The following is a 19,533-nucleotide window of genomic DNA, read 5'->3' as shown; positions in this document are numbered from 1 at the left end:
CTGAAACTTTTGAGAACAGAAGACATGCATTGTGGTCAGCAAAGAAACCTGGAGTCTTAGTAATATGGCTCCTGCTCTCGCCCGTCTGCTTAGTTCTGGGGCTAGAATAAGCAAAGACAATCACAGTTCTAGCTTTCTACTTTAGTGACCCTGTTTCATTGTTCCTGGTACAGGATCACTTCACCTCTAAATACGTACCTCGAATCAGAGGAGGTGCGAAGTACTTGTAATTAAGGCCACTAATAATAGGTTTAATAGCTAGCTAGTTATCTCTTTCTATAGCCGAGTTTTTAGTGTGCTGTAAGCTTAAAATGTTATTTTTCAGTTGGGTTATAATTGTATTTTCACCAATTTTGTTCAAAAGCAGATACGTACAATGCTGTTATGTTAGCCTTGATATATTGTGAGCGGCTTTGTAGTTGTTATTGAGGTCAACACAAAGCTGGTCTCAAGGAGAGTGACTTTAAATCAACTAAGGTCAAGTGCTTCGCACCTTCTCTAACTCGAACTTAATTTTCATGGGCCTTTCTGCAGCATGCATGCACGCGATATTAAATTCGTGGATATAGTTTGCGGTACATGCTTAATCAACAACATAATTTATACCTTTGAAATACACGCTATATATACGGTGTTCAACAACGAAGCTTTAACATCAAAATTTGCCACTAATAACTTGTTGTGTGAATCCAGGTATGCAGGCACAGATGTCACAAACAAACTATACCCGCTGGCCGCGGCACGGCCTCGGGTAACTAGCCTACTACTGTTTCATTAGCATTTATCATAAAAGTGTCTAGTTCACTCGAACAGTTCATTTTTGTGTCCACACACACACACACACACACACAACTCGTGCTAGAGAAAAAAATTGCCATGCCAGGATAATCAAGGTTCAATAATGGAGGGCCGGATAATCGAGGTTTTACTGTACTTACGACTTCACATTAGATACATCACTAATTTTGCCAGCACAAAGAGGTCACCTGTCACCAAGCTAATAAATTACGCCTCCTCTCTTCGGATGATGGGATAAACTGAAGAAGGAATAGTCAGACTATAGCTAAGTGCTCAACGTATATACCAATCATTATAATACCTGATATTAAATACGTTTATACATCCTAAAAACCCAATAAGTATAGTCGCTTACTTTATTATCTATGGATTCAGCGAGTAACTATACACAGTTATATTTACATTGATGCAAAATTATGGTGAACTGCCCCACATGATGTACACTTTTTTGACACTTTGAGAGCAAAGCGTCACTCAACTCGCATAATTGTGAACTCACCTGACGAAGTGCACCCTGTGCTGGAGAATGAAAGAAGCTTCTGACCATTTTCAAAGGCACAGACATCCTTTGTACCAGAGAGAGGGGGTGAGCTGGACATCTTGTCAAACGCTATGGAGTATAATTATACTACTATTATGGTGAATAATGAAAGAAGACTACTTTAAATGTCATTATTCATGCACCATAATGGATTACCGTATAGCGCAAAAGGGGCTTAATTTTCGCGGATTTCGTGATTAGCAATCCTACACGAAAACTAAGTCCACGAAAATTGTTAAATTACCTGTTATAACGTGCAAAGATTTAAAGGCGTGGCTTCTAATAAGCAGTCATTCCACGAACATTGTGCAACGAAGAGACCAATCCACGAAATATAAGTGCCTCGAAAATTTCGCGCTATACGGTATTCATCACGCTTTAATAAACTCACTGCACTCTATGACGACATCATTCTCCGTACAGCAGTGCCCTTTAGGGCATTGTCCGTCTGTCTGCAGCTCTGCCACTGAACATTGGTGCCCGTCTTCTGGTTGCTCATAGCAACAAGAAAAACACGAACAGGGGTTGGAGTTGCATCGTGATGTCTGAGATACTGTCAGCCACGCACGCTGAAGACCAGATTTGTCTCCACTGTGTAATCAAAATACAGTTGCTAACAGACAATTATTCTATTACATGCAGTTCATGCAATTGCTAACGAGTTACCGATTTATATAAAAATTTTGTGCTTTCAATGTAGGCCTGGAATGTAAACATCATGTTAACTCTAATGTAGCGCACTACATGGAGATCCGGTTCGTATACTTAACTGACAGTTTGTGAATGAGTATTGTCCTTTGTAACTGCTAACGGTCCGAGCACTATCCCTAACAGCCCCAGTGAAACCAAGCTGCTTGCATATGTTATTGGTCTGATCATATCCCACCATTGATGATGAATTCTCGTTTAGCGAACCCCAGAATGAGTGGAGATAGGTTGATACAATCCCAAATGACACCTGTCGCGCAGGGTACGTTGAATCATCGATTACCTCATCAGGAGGACATAATTGAACTTGACCGTTGTATGATACGAAATTTCTTAGTATGAGAGGTTGACCTTTTGGCATGGCTGAAATGGGAATGATAAGTACAGCTTTAAAGGTGATGGAAGAGCTTAAAAACACATCATTCTGATATAAATAGTTCGGTTCACTTACTGCACTTCAAGATGATAGGTCTCCCACACACTTCGTTATGCGTGTAGAGCTGGTAACTGCACCTCAGTAAATGGCTGGGGGATCCGCCATTGCTCATAGGCTCAGTACAGTCCAGTTGTGTCAGTGCATACATATAATCAATCGGCCTGCACAATTTCAGTGTAACCAGAGAAAGATCTTCATATAAAAATTAATCAAGCTATAAATAGATCTAGTATACCATTTATCAGTCGGAAATGTTCGCAAGGTGCAACATTTCGCGTTTTTCGAAGGCAAAGCAGTTAACCCAAAAGTTAAAACTGGAATAAACTCCCATGCACTGGTATTTCACTATTGGTGGGTGTGATTTCCTGGCATTGAACCATAAATTATTAGAAATATTTGCTGAGGGCTCTGGAGCCAAATAGCAAAAATAACCCGCAGAAAATTCTCGCTACGGAGTACGGTGTGTCATTTTGCAGTTAGATTAAATGTATAAAAGCTTGCATGCATGCTATAGATCTATACACTTACATGATCAATTTCATTCTTTTAATCTTATCAGGAGAGAGGTTGCCCTGAGGCGTATCCAAGCATGTTACATATCGCATTAGACGTCTTCCAGTTATAATCATGTATCCTATCATTGCAAATCGGACGCCATCTCGGCACCTCTTTGTCAGACCCGTAGTAGATCATAAGAGTGCCGATGACTTGAGTGGTTGTCTTACAGTTGGTATCATTCTGACATGGCATCAACTTAATGTCGCCCATATGCACATCTTGACATGAACTCACTGTATGCTATGTAGATAGATCTAGATTCTAGATATGACACTTTAGTTACCTGAAATAAAGCAGAGTATAAACAGAGATTGCAGGGCAACAGTAGGCATTGTCTTGGCCTCCTGTAATAAAATTTACATCTATACTTTGTAAAACCACAGATGGTGAAACCAGTAGTGGTGAACTTATAATCTAGATCTAGCCATGAGTTCATGATTAATTTTAGGTGCAATCCCTGGGAGAGTCCCATCGTAATGTTTAGATGTAGGGGTATCCAGAGATCAACTGTGCATGGATTCTAATATAAAGGTAGATACATGCTAGACTCAATTCCAGGCCGCTCTCAATTGAGAAAGACGGCCTGGTATACTAAGGAATATCCATTGAAACTCTCAGGATACTCCAGGGTACAAATCCCATGTACCCTGCTATAGTAGGGTGTACATTCATGTACCGTGGTCAGCCTAAAGCCCACCTTCCACCCTTAAAGGAGCCACTCTTTTATAGATGACTACTGAGACACACTAGGATCACATTGTGAAGATTAATTCTTCAGTCCAATTAAAACTACAACCACATAGAATTGGAATTGGGTTGTGTGAAGTTGTAAATGTGGTTTGTCAAGTGCAAGCATGCTCACACAAAATGTGCACAGTGCATGCACATCAAAGAGTGTTTACTACTACTCAGTTGTAAATGGGTTGGATAACAGCTCTAATCCTAATAGGTGTTCATAGTACAAGCTACCTGCAGTCTGCCCTAAGACCCCCAAGTTTTCAGTATTTGCAAGACAAGACAGGAAATACATACCACAAGTATTTTAATGGTTTCATAAGGATGACATCACAAAAACATTGTTTTAATGAAATTCATAATTATATAATGAGATTCATAATGATGCACCCTACAACTCAGATTGTAGTGAAGGGTGATTTTTTTCTGAATTTCCAAAGCTCATAACACAGACCATTTACTGAACTAGAACTTGTTACTAGGAGATAAATTAGTTCAATATGGAATGTATTGACTCAGCAAGTTTGGACTGGATTGAGATAGTGTGAACAGCTTGCGCAAACTCTCAAAGTTAGCTCATTCTGAATAATCTCTGTGGTTGGTGGAACTCATGGCTGCATATCTCCAGATGTGAATGGAACCAGAGACTGCCTAAAGGATCAACTAGTGCATCTGATGCATGTGCATGCTTAGCAGCAAGCTAGAAGGCTTGAAGTCATTCATGAAGTGTTCTATGCTATTGCCAAGTTGTGTATTTATTTCAAAGTTTGTGTAACTGCTTTGCAAACACCATTCATTTGTATGGCATTTACCTTGAATATGTTGTAATTTAGATCCTTTTGATTTGATCAACCAATTTTTAGCTTGCTACGTTGATGGTGAACAGCTTGCTCAAACTCTCGAACTTTCCGCAATCGTTTTCACAACTTAATGCCAGTTTGACCCAAATTCATATTTTAAAGTGTTTGTCGTATGTTAAACTGTCTTCTTATTACATATTTCAACTTAGATAGCTCTAAAAACCTTTACTTTTATCAGAAACAAAGAAAAACTGTTCTCATTAATATATTCATGAGGCAACTTGTAGCACTTCCTGTCTTACAACATTTGGGGTCTTAGGGCAGACTGCTGTATACTGGATAGGTGTTCATAGTACAAGCTATCTGTATACGTGGATACCGTGGATACCGTATAGTGCGAAATTTTCGAGGCACTTATATTTTGTGGATTGGCCTCTAAAAGCCATTTCGTTGCACAATGTTCGCGGAATGACTGCTAACCGGAAGCCACGCCTTAAATCTTTGCACGTTATAGCAGGTAATTTAACAATTTTCGTGTAGAATTCTAACCCACGAAATCCGCGAAAATTAAGCCCCTCGAAAATTTCGCGCTATACGGTATCTGAGTGTGTATTGTTATTGTACGTACAACTGCCCTCCTAGTACAAATCCAATACACCCTTGATATCCATGGTGGTACAGTACTTTTCGAATATCATTCCAAGTTGAATGTTGAAGTGAGTACTCACACCACCTAAACCACAAAGCTGATACAACTGTAGGTGGCTGTCACAGCCTGTCAGTGTGATGATGCCCATGCATGATAATACACAGCACTGACTACATGTGTGGGTGTTCATCTAGTGCATATTCAAATGACTTGAGGTGCAGAGTGTTGCTACACTAGCAAACCAAGTAAGAGAATTAATGTACATCAGCAAAAGTACTGTAAAAGAATAGAGCATTTGTTCGGGAGAAGTGGAGATGTCGAGCCAAAGTAGCAAATTAAGGCATGCATGGTCCTCATCCTATGTTGAATCCGTAACAGTGCTACAGATACTCTTTGAAAATCTAGGCACTTACTTAGGAGAAGTTCAAGCAAAGATACACATACATTTGTACATAATTATGAAGCTTGTGGGTATCATGATCAGCTTTGTTTTATGGTTTAGTGGTGTGAGTACTCACTTCAACATTCAACTTTGAATGATTCAACCTACTTGAAAAGTACTGTACAACTATTATAATTGTAGAGAATTAGGGTTTCATAATCTATAGGTAATTTGCTAAATTAATGGCTTCTGAAAAAATGCATGATTGATTGAGTTTCGTGTGTTGTGTTTAGAAAGCAATGGCTGATTGCAAGGTACATGCAATAGTACAATAGTGGTGGTCTGGACGTGACGTGATGTGTCGGCAGGTCTGGTCTTCCCTCACTATTTCTAATAATTATAATGGCAAGTCTGTCTGTGTGTATGTATTATACTGAAGTCACATGCATATAGACGCTAGGGAGTATTATACATGTATGCGCGCGTTATATAATATACGCCCTTCTGCTACCTCGGTCATGATCTTGACTCTAATTTATCTCCTTGACCCACCTTAGCTGGCCTATTTTGAGTTGAAATTGTTTTGCCCTTCCAGAAAAATTGGCTTAGGGACGAGGCTAGATCAACCTATGATCTTGTGATGGACCACTAACTTGACTCAGAAAGCAGATCAGCAAATTGTCAAATTGTCTGCTGCGGGTTTTCACTCACAAATTCATTAATTCATGCATGCATGATCACGGAGGTCTGACAACCGTGCGCCTGCATGCTAAGCGTCTAACAGGGTTTTTGAAGAATTAAAACTTGCCTACGTTCCATGGTGCAGTATATATATAGAACCCCATTATTCGGCCCTCTGTTATCTGGAATTTGTCGAGTACTTTTTCCAGTTTCTGTTCCGTTATAATTATGAGTAAATCATCATAATTATTATGTATACTGCTGTTAATTGTGAGGCATTCTTGTGACTTTTCGTCTATAGTGGGATCTGTTGATATATGATATCCAACTTGCGAACTTTCATTGCGAATAAGTCTTCTGCCCTTGGTAGGGATTTTATTTCCATTTTTCTAACCTTGTTTACTTATATAGCCCCCACATACTCTCACTGATCCGGGTGCGCAGCCCAGTCTGAGAACTGGACCGGTTTCGATCAGTTTCCTCCAGTGGTTCAAGTTCTTTATTGACCTTGTCCTTCATTGTATATACGGTACCTGTCTAGAACACAGGTTTCACATCCTAGCAACAACATTTTTCACTTTCCCTAGATCATCTCGAAATGTTTTCTAGCACCTCAGTCAGTGTTTGTCCTGATTTTACAAAGTTAATTCACTACCAGTGAGTTTGAGTCCAATTTAATCATGCCTAACCAATCACGTCCAATCAAGGTATAGGGCCTGTCGGTGCGTAAGTCTTTTCGCTCCTCGTATCTGGTGTATCATTCAACAGAATGTCGATAATAATCGGTGGCTTGGAGGGGTCGCCCACACGACACAAGGCGTATAGCAAACTTTACTCCAGGGAACGTAAGCTGAAAGAGTAACTAGATTCAACTGTACATATTATCAATTTTATCTGCCCGTGTTTAAAGTAACAATTGATAAACTGATGATTTATATTAAGATATGCTAACTCCAATACCTTAGAAAGAACGTATGGTTCTTATAGTGTTCAAAGTTAGAGGTACATACAGTAATTTGGACACTAATTTAACCCCCACTTATTTCACTTTGGGCACCCACTGCAGTTAGTTTTCACCATACTTTTTTGCAGTGTAGCTAGCTACTTAACTTGCACGCTATAACTTGCTATAAGTTCAACAAAAGAGTGATGGTGCATTAATATATAGCACATGGACAAAACGAGTAAAGTGATGTGAGGAGTACATAAGGGGAGCAAGCAACTACTCTCGTAGTATAATGTAAACTGTGTGGTTTGACATGACCATGTGGCTAAGGCAGGCAACGCTACAATCAAAAATTCTACGCATGTGATTGCGCAATACTATAATTTTTTTCAACATACTAGTATGACAGAGTGAGACAACAACACGTTTGTATGGGCTTGTATAGTAGTTGCTTACTCCCCTTCATGCATGTACTCCTGGTAATAAAAACAGCAACGTATAAAATATAGGACGTAAGTAAGGAAATGACATCAATCAATTCACCAGCACTCTAAAAGCTGATTAGTCCATAGTTCACAATAATATAGACATACGCCAATTATACCGTATAGCCCTGGCTAGCCATGCATGGAATATAATCAAATTCGTGACCTTACACCCCGTGTATTTGATTTATAGTATAACGCATAAAGCGATTACTCTAATTATCATGCTTATTATCTTCATATTGCTGATGTATATTACCTTATGTTGGTATTGTCCTGATTGTTTAGTAAGTTTAACACTTCTTTATTACACACAATGCATGATAATTATGTGATGTCAACAATCGTCAATCTATATGTACGTAGGAATGAACGTATACAGTATAATTATGTATACCAATTAAAAGTGGGCAGTCTTCTCCACATACAAAATCATTGGTTACCGTAGAATTGTAGAATAGGATACTTCTATCGTGCATTTCTTATGACTCATTCCATGCATTCTTACATTTGCAACAGTTTTAGTATTATGTATTTCCATTGCTGAAAGCTGTTCTAACTCTTTCCCCCTCGTAAAAGCAGGGATATAGAGTCATGCTTGCACCATTGCCACAGACTTTGATCGGCTAACACAATGTTAACTTATCTACAGTGCTCGGTGAGATGCTTGTCACCTCCCAAGGTTCTGAAAGAAACAAAACTACTTCCATTCCCTGTGAAAACTTTTGCCGTACTATATGGTGCTTGTAAGAGGACCATGTACTCGCCGAAAGGACATTGCTTTCAGCGAGTTATCAAATTGGGTAGATCAGAATACAACATTGCTGTGAACTTGTACCGTATAGCGGGTAATTTTCGTGGGGTAAAATATTCGTTATTTTCGTGGGCAAGCTGTCCTCCACGAAATTTTAACGTAGGCGTGGCTTATCAGAACGTAGGAATGCAGGCAGGCAACGAGACTAAACGAAATTTTTACTCACAAAAACCACCGTTTCTCGAGTTGAACGAAATTTTTACCCCATAAAAATTACCCGCTATACGGTATTCAATTCACCAATAACCTTGTAGCACCCTGCCAGTTGCATTTTCTCTACCAAGGAAATTGTTAAATCAGTTTGTTGCTGTGCCATCGTCTAGTTTCATGCAGGTCTTCTTGTTCTCGAGTTAGATCAACATGACTTTGACCACCAAGTGAGATGAGCGCCTTTAAGTCTATTCCAGTATGGGACATTCCATATGAACTCAAACAAAAAAATGAGCACCCCCTCCGATTTCAACGAAACTTGGTATATACATACCATGGGATCAGAAGATATGGACTTTGCAATACAAGTTGGTGCAATTATTAACATGCCTGCATGTGGGCCATTCCATACCAATTCAACATTTCCTAAATGGGGTGACTTGTCAAAATTTAACATGTATCCCATAATCAGTAAATTGATAGAAGCCGCACAACATACCATACGAAACCCTGTTACATAAGCTACAAGTTGATATTAGTGAAACATCTTGGAAACACTCTGATCATATAAGTTATTTCTCTTTTGACGTACAACTAAGAGGAAGGGAAAACGGCAATATTCAGGTGACCATACCACAGAAGCCATACAATAAATAACCCTAAATTCTTATGTGTGTTATTACCTCACCGTACTCCATCTATGTATGAAATTTCGGAGAATTCTGACAAGTCACCCATTTAGGATTGGTATGGAATGGCCAACAGGCATGTTAATAATTGCACCAACTTGTATTGCAAAGTCCATATCTTCTGATCTCATAAAGATCCCATCCCAAAACTTATACAAGCCGGGCAATAGTACCTAGACTAGTTTGGTAAAAAAAGGAAAAAAAGATGCCATTTTTGAGTAATGCTTAATTAAAGGTTACGATAATGACCTTTTGACCCTTTAACGAGTGCCCACCCCCTTTAAGCACGTAACCGGAAAGGTCATATCATAGAGAGTATGGTGGTACTGTTTTTATCTGATCACGGCAGAAGTTATGCTCTAAGAAGTGTAGGTGGGTCACCGAAATTTTTTAAATTTTGGTGAATTTTCAAGGGCTCGTAACTAAGAAGCTATACGACATATAGGGCTAAAATTGGGTGTGGTTATATAACTTATGGTAATTAAGGTATGTATATACTTGAAATCGGAGGAGGTGCTCATTTTTGTGTGTTGAGTTCACATGGAATGTCCCGTATCTAACATTGTACTTTTTAGGCCTCTCTAGATATAGATTCTGAGCTCATACTCTTACTTCCTACCCTCTGGTTGTTATCACTCTTGCGTACGTGCAATGCGTCTGAGTCATAAGGGAGGGCATTTATGCGCTGCGAGAGGGCTTACTAAGAAATGTGATGGCGATTCATCTGCATGTCGCATTGCCAGGGAGACATTCGAGCGGTTACAGTACCTGAACTGGAACGCGTCCAGCTCTAGGCCACTAGAAGCCGGATTCTAAAGTTGGAGGGCCATGAAGAGAACAGTCCATTAAGCAGCAAGACCATAGCAGCGAAGGGCGGTGCAGGAAGTGATGAGATAGCGAGACCCTGTATTGTGCGGACTACAGGTTCTCTCCAATATGTTAAAATCACTCTTTGAGGGACCAAACCGTAGAGCATAATTGGTAGGGAAAGTGTAGAGTACAGCTTGTGGGAATGGAGACAGCCGAACCTCGCACCCATTGAGTTCAGGGCAAAGAAACCACTCCTACCAGCAGAGCAGCGCCTGGAGATTCTGAGGGAGCCAGAAGTAGACACTAAGCGCATGGTGTCGATACTCCATGGATATTCTGAACAAACGTGCAGAGAAGGAACGGGATTGACGACCGAGTGGAACGGGATCTGGTGGGTTCTCCAAATACCATGACGGCAGAGTTTATTTGATAGCGCCAAGCACTCGAATCGCGCCCTGGTGTACTCCTTGGGAGACTGGGAAGATCAGCTATTGAGAAGAAAGCAGGCTCATGATGTGCCAGATTCTAGGGTGGATATACCCATTCTAGGGTGAATACCCTTTTGGTGAAGTTTTACTTCATGCCAAACTGCCTTCTTGACGGCCTTCCTGCCGGAGAGATTGAACCGTTTCTTGAAATATGAAGGCCGTAGGATTACCTGGTCTGAAACCTCCCTGGAGACTTGGGACAATATCTTCTTGAGAAGCAGTATAGTTCCTCATTCCAACATTGGACAAGAGAGAGATTCCTCTGTGGTTTGAGGGTTCTTTATCTGCACATTTTGGAGAATTGCCGTAACAAGGACAAGGGTAGGGATGTGACAGGCATGGCGTCTCCAAGCTGCACTGTTGAGTCATTGTATGATATCTCCACCCTGGGGGAGGGGTCTGGAACCTGCTATTCACACTTTAAAAGTTGTCAGACAAGGAGGGGTCCCAAAGTAGTTAGCCCAACCCTCTAAGAGGGTATCGCTAGAGTAGAGAAGCCTCCAGTGTGGTGGGCAGGAGAAGGAGTCCCATTTATCGTCGATTAAGGAGAGAGACTCGGGTGGCGCTAATATGGTGAGCCACCATTTCCTTTTCCTTGCACTATTCATTTTATGCTCTTCTTTATATATAGTCGGGCATGAGAATTTTGTCCCCCATACAATCCTGAAAGGAGAGGGTCGTCTTAATTGCTCTTGCTGCCTAGCACTGGGAGGCGAGGCAAGTGATTCTTGGGGACAACAATATTTTTTTAAGGCAGTGCTGCTTTCGAATGCTCAAAACAATAAATGGGATCCCAAAAACACCGTTACCTATTATACATGCATGTTCAATTTGGCATTCGGTTCGCTCCAAGCACAGCTATCAAATCCAACTATTACAGATCATCAACGACTGGTCATCTGCTATCAACACAAATTCTACGACCCATGCTATATTTCTAGACTTCTCCAAGGCGTTTGATTCAGTACCACACCAGAGACTCCTAGGAATCCGCGGAAACCTACTGAAGTGGACTAAAGCCTTCCTTGTAGGAAGAGAGCAAAGAGTCATAGATGGCAGTTTCTCTCCCTGGACCATGCAATGTCACATCTGGAGTCCCTCAAGGATCTATCCTTAGCCCGCTATTCTTCTTGATATACATCACATGCATTGGAGAAGGAATCACATCCACCATCAAGCTCTTCGCCGATGATTGTGCTATAATTATATACCGAGAAGTAAGAACCTCTATAGTGATACTTTATGTCTACAGCAAGACCTATCACACCTGTCCACCTGGTTCCACAAATGGCTATTGCACTTCAGTGTAAGGAAATGTCCAAAAATCCCCTCTCAATTTTACATATACTGTATTGAAAACACCCCCTTGGACTGGGTACCATCGTTCAAGTACTTGTGGGTACTTATCGACAGCAAACTGAAATGGACTGAGCAACACCAAGTCTCGTCAAAAACAATGAAGGTTCTCAACCTCCTGCGACGTAATCTCCACCACGCGTCAAGGGCAGCCAAAATAAGAACATTTACAACACTCATCCGCACAAACCTGGAGTATGTGGCTCCAGTCTGGTCACCCCACCCAGGGGCGTAGCCAGGATTTTGGAGAAAGAGGTGCTATCATAGATTAAAGAGGGCGCGAAGCGCCCAATTTTTAGCCACGCAGCGCCGAAATTTGGTTGGCCGGAAGCCACACCTCTTATTAATGACGTCATAATTAACTTAAGTTGGGCATGGCTGAATGTTTATTTGCATAGAGAAGCTGGCCACGATCACAAAAGAGAACTAGTTTATAGATTTAAGCCACACAGTTTAGAGACTGAATCGTTTTCCTTGCTATAATATACTAGCTATAGGTAACAGCCTAACTGCAGCAAGATCTGGAAGAGAAGGGGTGCTCAGCTGGATAATCAGATACATTTGTCTGTGATTTGTATACTTGACTCAGGCTGGTTGGGGGTGCTCAAGCACCCCTAGCACTCCTCCTGGCTACGCCCCTGCCACCAGAAGCAACACATTATTAAATCCAAAAGAGAGCAGCCAGATGGATAACTGCCAAATGGAACAAAGCAACTTATACCTGGGATAAGTTATACAGCGAAAGTATATGCAAGAACTTAACTTGCTATCACTTGAAAAGCGTAGAGAATACCTTTCATGCTGTCAAATTTATAAGATCATTAACAACCTGAACTGTCTGTCCGTTAAACATGTTTACACCCCAAACATCCATCCTCACACAAATACGCCTTACTTTGTAAGCATGCTAGAATTAACTGTTATATAGATATTTTTTTTGTAAATAGTTGCTTTTTGTGGAACTCTCTACCTATAGCTCTGTTGTATGTAGTATATAGTTCTCTCACTAATTTTAAAGTATCCCTACAATATCACCTTACACCTTATTGACCTCCTATCATTATGCCTCGGCCGGTGCGCATGCGCAAGCGAGGTGTACGGTAGTGTGTTTGTGTGCATGTGTATTTGTCTGTGTAGACTGCTATACAGCTGCTAAAGGATCAATGAAGTGCAAGTAAAGTTTCTAGTCATGTTTTCTTGTTTTAATTCGTGGATTTGCTTGGTTCTCGAGTTCCTAGTTTTGCTTACTTGGATGCCATTGCAGCCTTTTCAGAAGAGTGCATAGCATAACGTGTCCACGGAGTGCATAGGTACCAACTGTCCCGAATTGGCAGGGACAGTCCCAGAATTAGCACTCCCTGTCCCTTGTCCCAAAAGGAAACTGCTATTCAGCTCAGATATCCCGGATTTCAAGGTTGCATGCTGCTCCTGAGTTGGGTTACTATAAGTGGGCGGGGCTAACTTAATGATGACATCATTATTGTTATGAGCATGCGTAGTGAGCTAGTGAAGCCACATACATCTTGAAAAAACATGGAAGAAGGTACCGTATTTACTTGATTAAACGCCCGGGCGTTTATTTCCTAGCAGCATCTGTAGAGGGGGCGTTTAAACGAGATGGGCGCTTATTCAAAACGGACGTTTATTGTTTTGTCTACTTCAAACTCTTGCTCATCAGCAGTTATTATGCTCTTTTTGGCTGCTGCCACAGCTTTCAGCTTTACGTAGGAGTGGTGTTTCTCCCTCTGTGTCCAGCTCTGCCATCATAAATAGTATCTATTTACTCTATGCTGCCCTTGTTTTAGCTGGTTCCACGTGCTAATTCAGCTCCACCCACAGTGCCATGCCCCATACATGGGCGATTATTTAAGAGGGGCGTTTATTGACAAAGACAGCTTTTATCATGGGCGTTTAAACGAGATAGGTGTTTAATCAAGGAGGGTGTTTAATCAAGTAAATACGGTATATGAATTGTTGTCTTTGCACTGAAAAACGGAGTTATGTGCTAAATTATTGTGAATTCCCCCAAAAGTTGCCTCCTTTGGTGACAGGCTAACGCCCCCCCCCCCCATGTTTTGTCCCTGAAATTTGGCTAGGAGTGTTGCTACTCAACTTAGTAGTTGGCTCTGCACTAGAACGCTAGCTATTGGTAGCTGCAAGAGTGAGAAGAGCTGCAAGGCTCTGCTGATGCAGCCATTCATTTTAGACTTGGATGTTTGGCATTGATCGTTTTTAATAACAATCATGGTGGCCGGTGGATGATTATATTCCCTGTGATTCCTGGATTCTGGCTTTGCATGCAGCAAAATATTCATCATGATATAATATGTTATGTGGCTTTGACATCTCCACCGAGGCATCAGCACTCGCGGTGTGGGTGCGGTGTTTGCAGTATTTTTATTTGTGTTTTTATTTTTGTTATATGGGGAGCACCCTTGAGAGGCAAGAGCTCGGCTGACCTCGAGGAAGAGGAACTACAGGAAAGGAAACAGTGAGTCTATCTGTCCCCCTATCTCTTTCTCTGAATGAGGACACCAGTTTACACACTGTCATTGTATGTTGTGTCTAGGCTCTAAGGCCAGATAGGATATTTCAACCTAGCAGCCTATTGTGCTACCCTTTCCCTTGCTGGATAAACATCATAATTCATTCATTCATTCAACTATCATTACTTACTTTGGTAACAATGAGAGTCTGTTTCCTCGTCCATGTATCTGCACCTTGCTATCACTGCACTGGAGTCCGGCCAGGCTGGTACATGGTAGTAATGTACTCATATAGTAGTTCTACAGTAGAGCTGTGCCGCAGCTCTAGGAAGCATTCAGCATCATCCACTACTCCTCCATGTATACACATAGTAATGTTGGCGTATTGTTGTGCCCAATCATACCATGGCAGCCTGTCAGGCCCTGTTACGTTTGCCTTCACTGCACTGTACTGCATGCTCTAGCCTAGCCGCGGCCTGGGATCGAGGCCTAGCCCAGGCCGAGTTTTCGCTTTTATAACGATTAGGCGAACAACTACAGCTGTGCTGCATGCAGCTGCGCTTGAATTCGCGGGGTGTGTTGTGGTTAAATTTGTGATTTAACTTCGGTTCCTGGGGATGGGAATCACTACGTAAATAGCATTGACGATCCGCGTTTCGGTCAATGTTTTCTTCTTTATTTCCTCCAACCCATGCTTTTAGCTAGTACTAGGCTATAAACTAGCTACTGAGCTCCATGTATTAGCAATGGCTAGTGGAACAGTCACAACAAGGTAGCAGCAACAGTTAGTGAGACCCTCCAAGCAGTAAAAAGCAGCTTGGACAGCAAATTCTTGAGAGGAGCTCTGTCTGTACCGTTGAGTATTCCAGTACAGTCACAGACATGATAGAGAATTATGGAAATGTAGCAAAGTTCTGTCATAAATTACTGTGCCGATACGATGAACCAACTATCAATGAATACAAAGAGACATGTACCTACATTCAATCATTGATGTAACTTTCTAAATGGGTACCCAAAAAGTCTGCTTTTAAAAACCAGCTTACTAAGACAAAAATGAACATTACTTACCAACCTAAAGCCAAGTGGCTTTGATTTTACTTGCATACAATGCCCAGCTACTTAAGAAAGAGGGAATCATTAATATTTTGGGCTGTAGTCACAGCCTCTCCTTGTAGAAGGTACACAAAGCCACTAGATAGAGCCGAAACGATAATACAACACTCAAAAAACTGCCTTTGAAAGTTTTCAAGCTCTTGGTGAGATACACAACGCTTCTATATGATGCACAGTAGGCGTGGATGCTCAGCACAGGACTAAGAGTCCCAGTGGGGAGCTGTGAATGATAGTAATAACATTTCCCGCTGGGTTGGCGGGGTGTCTAGAGCCGAAACGCGGATCAACTTTTGGCATTACACAGAAGTGATTGTGCGCACGTGCTCCGTTTCCCATCCCTCTTCTATGGTATAAAAGACATCTTACACCATAGATAATTATCTATGCATGGATGCACACAGCTGCTGTATACTAGACAGTTATAGACTAGACAGTTGTTTCCAAGAGGCCTAGCATGCATTCCTTGTACCAAAGACCACGTATGCATTTGCTGACAACTCTGATATTGGTTCATGTAGCTGTTCACTCAAGTCATGGCGGCCGATCTGTGATTTTTGACTGGTCCCCAAGTGTCACTACTAGGTGAGTGAACCTTTAATGGGTATTGTAAGCTAATAATTATGTCCTGTTGGCTAGACATGTGAATTTCACTGAAAAAAGTCACTTTCTGTACTTTTTACACGTACCTACGTACCTAGCTATATATATCTATGTAGCTGGAAATTTTTGTTCACTCGTTTTAAATGACACAGTGGTTTTTCCTACACAACTTTGCGTTATTTTGGTTTCGTAATTATCCAAATATGCGACACCTCAAGCTTTAATAGGTAATTTTCTAACCTCTAAAAGTAGCTACACGTATGTGTTGATAGCTACACGTATGTGTTGACAATCTAAATAGGCCTATGCGACGCCAGGGCTTCAACAAAAAATGTTCAACCTCTAGAGCTAGAGGGCTTCGTATTTATAATCACTGTTGCCTTAAATTGAGGTATTACGGTATTACATGTACAGAGATTCTACATGCAATTAGCTCACTGCTTCATACATGTACCTACATTTGTACAGGCAAACACTTCAGCTGCATCTTGGAGATGAACTCATTTTGCGATGCACTGAAAATTTCATCTCAGACATTGTGCGACAGGTATGTGTTATCATCATTAGAAATGGCACAATCCTAACTTAAGTTATGAGCAGCCCATTTCGTGCTTTCAATTACCGAGTGCCTTTAGTGGAAGGTACTAACTAATCTGCATTATGTATGTATGCAACACTCTGGAATGTCATGTTTCAGGAATGCGGAATTAGGTGTGGCTATAATTAATTTTGGTTACCTTCAAACTGTTTACTATTATCGTATATGAGCTTACTGGGCCACACCTAGCTAAAATAATAGAAGCTACGTACTGATACTAGCTAGAAGAAGTACTAGCTAGGCTGTTAGCTTTACCAAAGAAAGGATGAAGATGCATGCACGTAAGTGTGCCCTGCCCAATAGCTGAGGGTTTACTAGCTGTAAGGAGTCTCACATTGACGAAGCCAACAATTACACTTATCTTGCTACATTCTACTCTCTAGCAAGTTTACTCTCCTTCTTTCTCTTAAAATTTTAAATACAACTCTACTTTACATGCGTTACGTATACCATTGCTCCATCAATTTCTGCGTAAATTCCTCATTTATCCGGTTCCCTTAGATAACAGCTTATTTAATTGTGTCCTTAGCTCAATGATCTATGTAACTACATTATCACAGGTGTGTCTTCCGTGCTCCAAATATGTGTAAGAATAATAATGAGCCATTGTGTTCGGCTTTTCCCTGTCACTGAGTCATGAATTGGGAGAGCCCTTATGTCTTGTGATTCTTACCCATTGATATACATGTAGGGATCTTACCAAAGGTTACTCGTATTTTCACAATACCTATCTGAGTTTCAGTGCATGACATGACATCCTTCCTTTGAGCCTGCCGACTAGTGTACTCACGCATGCTTTTGTGTTACATGACATGTGTAGTTACTGCTGTATATACGTTACATTTGATAACTCTAGCCGTCCGTCTGACTGTTATTGCTAACTATGTCTCATTTACAAAACACTGCTACTGTTCTTATTTTGCTCTGTGGTATACATTTGCCTCCAACTGCTCACCTACTGGTGTTTCCTTGATAGAGTCCTGAAGTTCAATTAGTAGTGGAGGACCATGGCCTCCCCCATTCGATGTTTGTGTTTGGTTAGCAGTACAGTTAGAGGGTTAGACGGCATAATATTATATGAAACCATAGCAAGGAATTTATATCTGAATTACTGACTTTCTCTTCCCTACAATGTACCATGACAGTTGGCAAGGTGGTGACCCATAGCGACTATATATATCGTAGAGTGGGTAAATTTGGATTTGACGAATGAGGCAATTGATGGCAATTTCTAGTTTTGTTGGCATTGCTTACATGGAAAACAGTTGGTACGTGAAGCTGCTGAATAAAATGAAGGAAATACTAATTAGTATTTCCTTCAATTTATACTCATCCGCAACAATTTGATTCGTCTTATGCAGTAACGTACACATGTCGTACATGTATGCAAATGCCCCACCCACACACACACACGCCCATCAGACCCGTGCTCAAGTGGATGCCTGCGACAGCAGTATAGATAACCCAAATGCTAAAATTCCTGTCAGCGTGAACACTTGTTTTGGAATGGTGGATACTTTGAGTATACCGCTGGAAACATCTTCGGGGATGCTACCAGATGCAATAGTATTCCAAACTGGGGAATATTACTATTACACCAGTAAGTCTTAGCCTCTAATTATTATGATTCTTGCTTGGGGGCTGTGTGTACATGAATGTTACGTGAGCTTCAGTTATCTACCTTTAAGGTGTAGTCACGAACTGTTCTCATGTGCCCTGGCCTATATTTAGCAACTGGTGTCACAATGAATACGTAAGCTGTGAAGTAATTTGGCATTGATTGGAGCCAATAGCATTCCGTGTACACCTGTGCTTGCAGCCTTATGTAGCTCTGGACATTATATCCATTGTGTTGTGTATAAGCCTCTGTGTTTGTGACTTAGCAAACTAGTGTCAGATAGATAGCACCCTATCAGTTTTTGATCCATTCGTACCGTACATATTAACTTTAAGACCAGAGTTTCCACATGCATCTTATTTATTCTCCCATAGGAGCTAATGTTTGATACATGTTACAATGTATATATTAGCAGGATTGCATGAATAGGGTATTAAGGCAGTGAGATTGAAGGGCCTAACCGTAATCACTATCTACAGGAGTGCACTCCTGCTATCTACTACAAGGGTTTGTAGCACTAATGTACAGCCCGTTATGAAACCCCAAACAAATTCAGAAGGCGTATTTGATTAGGTCGTTTGTTCATTTTATCATCGAACAAGGTTGCTATAAACCCACCTGTGTGTACACATTCACATAAACTCCTAATATGGTGAAATTATAACTTTAGAGTGGGTACATTGCTTGTGTTCTGGCACCCAACAAATGTGTACATATTTGCTAAGTCCATGCATGCACAGGTTTTCAACAATGATTTGTGCCAATTCATGGACTCAGATGTAGACTCTCTACTATGTTCTTCTAGTAAATACTGGAACCCTAGACTCTACACAGGCTCTCCTTTTTCTGTTCTTTATCACAATCGTTCAAATACTGCATTAGTCATTCAATAAGATAAAATATGGTATTAATTGGAGGAATAAAGAAAAAATAGAGGTAGAGTTACGAAAAAGGAGACCCTGTATCGGGAAGTCGCGTGAGGGTAGAAGGGTGGTAGAAGGGTGAAAATGAGCGTGGGCATGTAGCGCTAGAGGTGTTGGACTGCCTATAATAAAACTTTGGCTGCAGCAAGCTGGACGTGGACTTGGA

At 41.0% G+C, this 19,533-nt stretch overlaps 2 protein-coding genes across 8 annotated transcripts in view; one reads left to right on the top strand and one right to left on the bottom strand.

Annotated features, from left to right (window-relative positions):
• The window catches only part of LOC135333591 (uncharacterized), a 6,351-nt gene extending 3,204 nt beyond the window's left edge, over nt 1-3,147 (bottom strand). Inside the window, exons 1-6 of one of the 2 annotated variants that reach the window (XR_010393987.1) lie at nt 3,012-3,147; nt 2,499-2,644; nt 2,110-2,410; nt 1,731-1,930; nt 1,298-1,408; nt 939-1,037 (exon numbers count right to left, since the gene is read on the bottom strand). Coding sequence is in view for 1 of the 2 variants with exons in the window: in XM_064528580.1 (XP_064384650.1) it covers nt 1,298-1,408; nt 1,731-1,930; nt 2,110-2,410; nt 2,499-2,644; nt 3,012-3,124 (871 nt within the window). In the remaining variant the exon portion in view is untranslated. The remainder of the gene's footprint in view (nt 1-938; nt 1,038-1,297; nt 1,409-1,730; nt 1,931-2,109; nt 2,411-2,498; nt 2,645-3,011) is intronic. The other variant, XM_064528580.1, reaches the window with a different exon arrangement.
• LOC135333589 (uncharacterized) overlaps nt 1-19,533 on the top strand; it is a 51,969-nt gene that overhangs the window by 12,793 nt on the left and 19,643 nt on the right. For 2 of the 6 annotated variants that reach the window (XM_064528575.1, XM_064528574.1), the window contains exons 5-7: nt 1-16,210; nt 16,697-16,775; nt 18,249-18,426. The exon at nt 1-16,210 is cut by the window's left edge and continues 3,241 nt beyond it. Coding sequence is in view for 4 of the 6 variants with exons in the window: in XM_064528577.1 (XP_064384647.1) it covers nt 16,083-16,210; nt 16,697-16,775; nt 18,249-18,426 (385 nt within the window). In the remaining 2 variants the exon portion in view is untranslated. The remainder of the gene's footprint in view (nt 16,211-16,696; nt 16,776-18,248; nt 18,427-19,533) is intronic. The other 4 variants (XM_064528577.1, XM_064528579.1, XM_064528576.1 and 1 more) reach the window with 4 other exon arrangements.

The sequence above is a fragment of the Halichondria panicea genome, chromosome 3 (assembly GCF_963675165.1).
Source record: "Halichondria panicea chromosome 3, odHalPani1.1, whole genome shotgun sequence".
Classification (NCBI taxonomy): Eukaryota; Metazoa; Porifera; class Demospongiae; order Suberitida; family Halichondriidae; genus Halichondria; species Halichondria panicea.
Note: the sequence above shows the minus strand (reverse complement) of the source record. Positions and strands in the feature narration are given on the sequence as shown.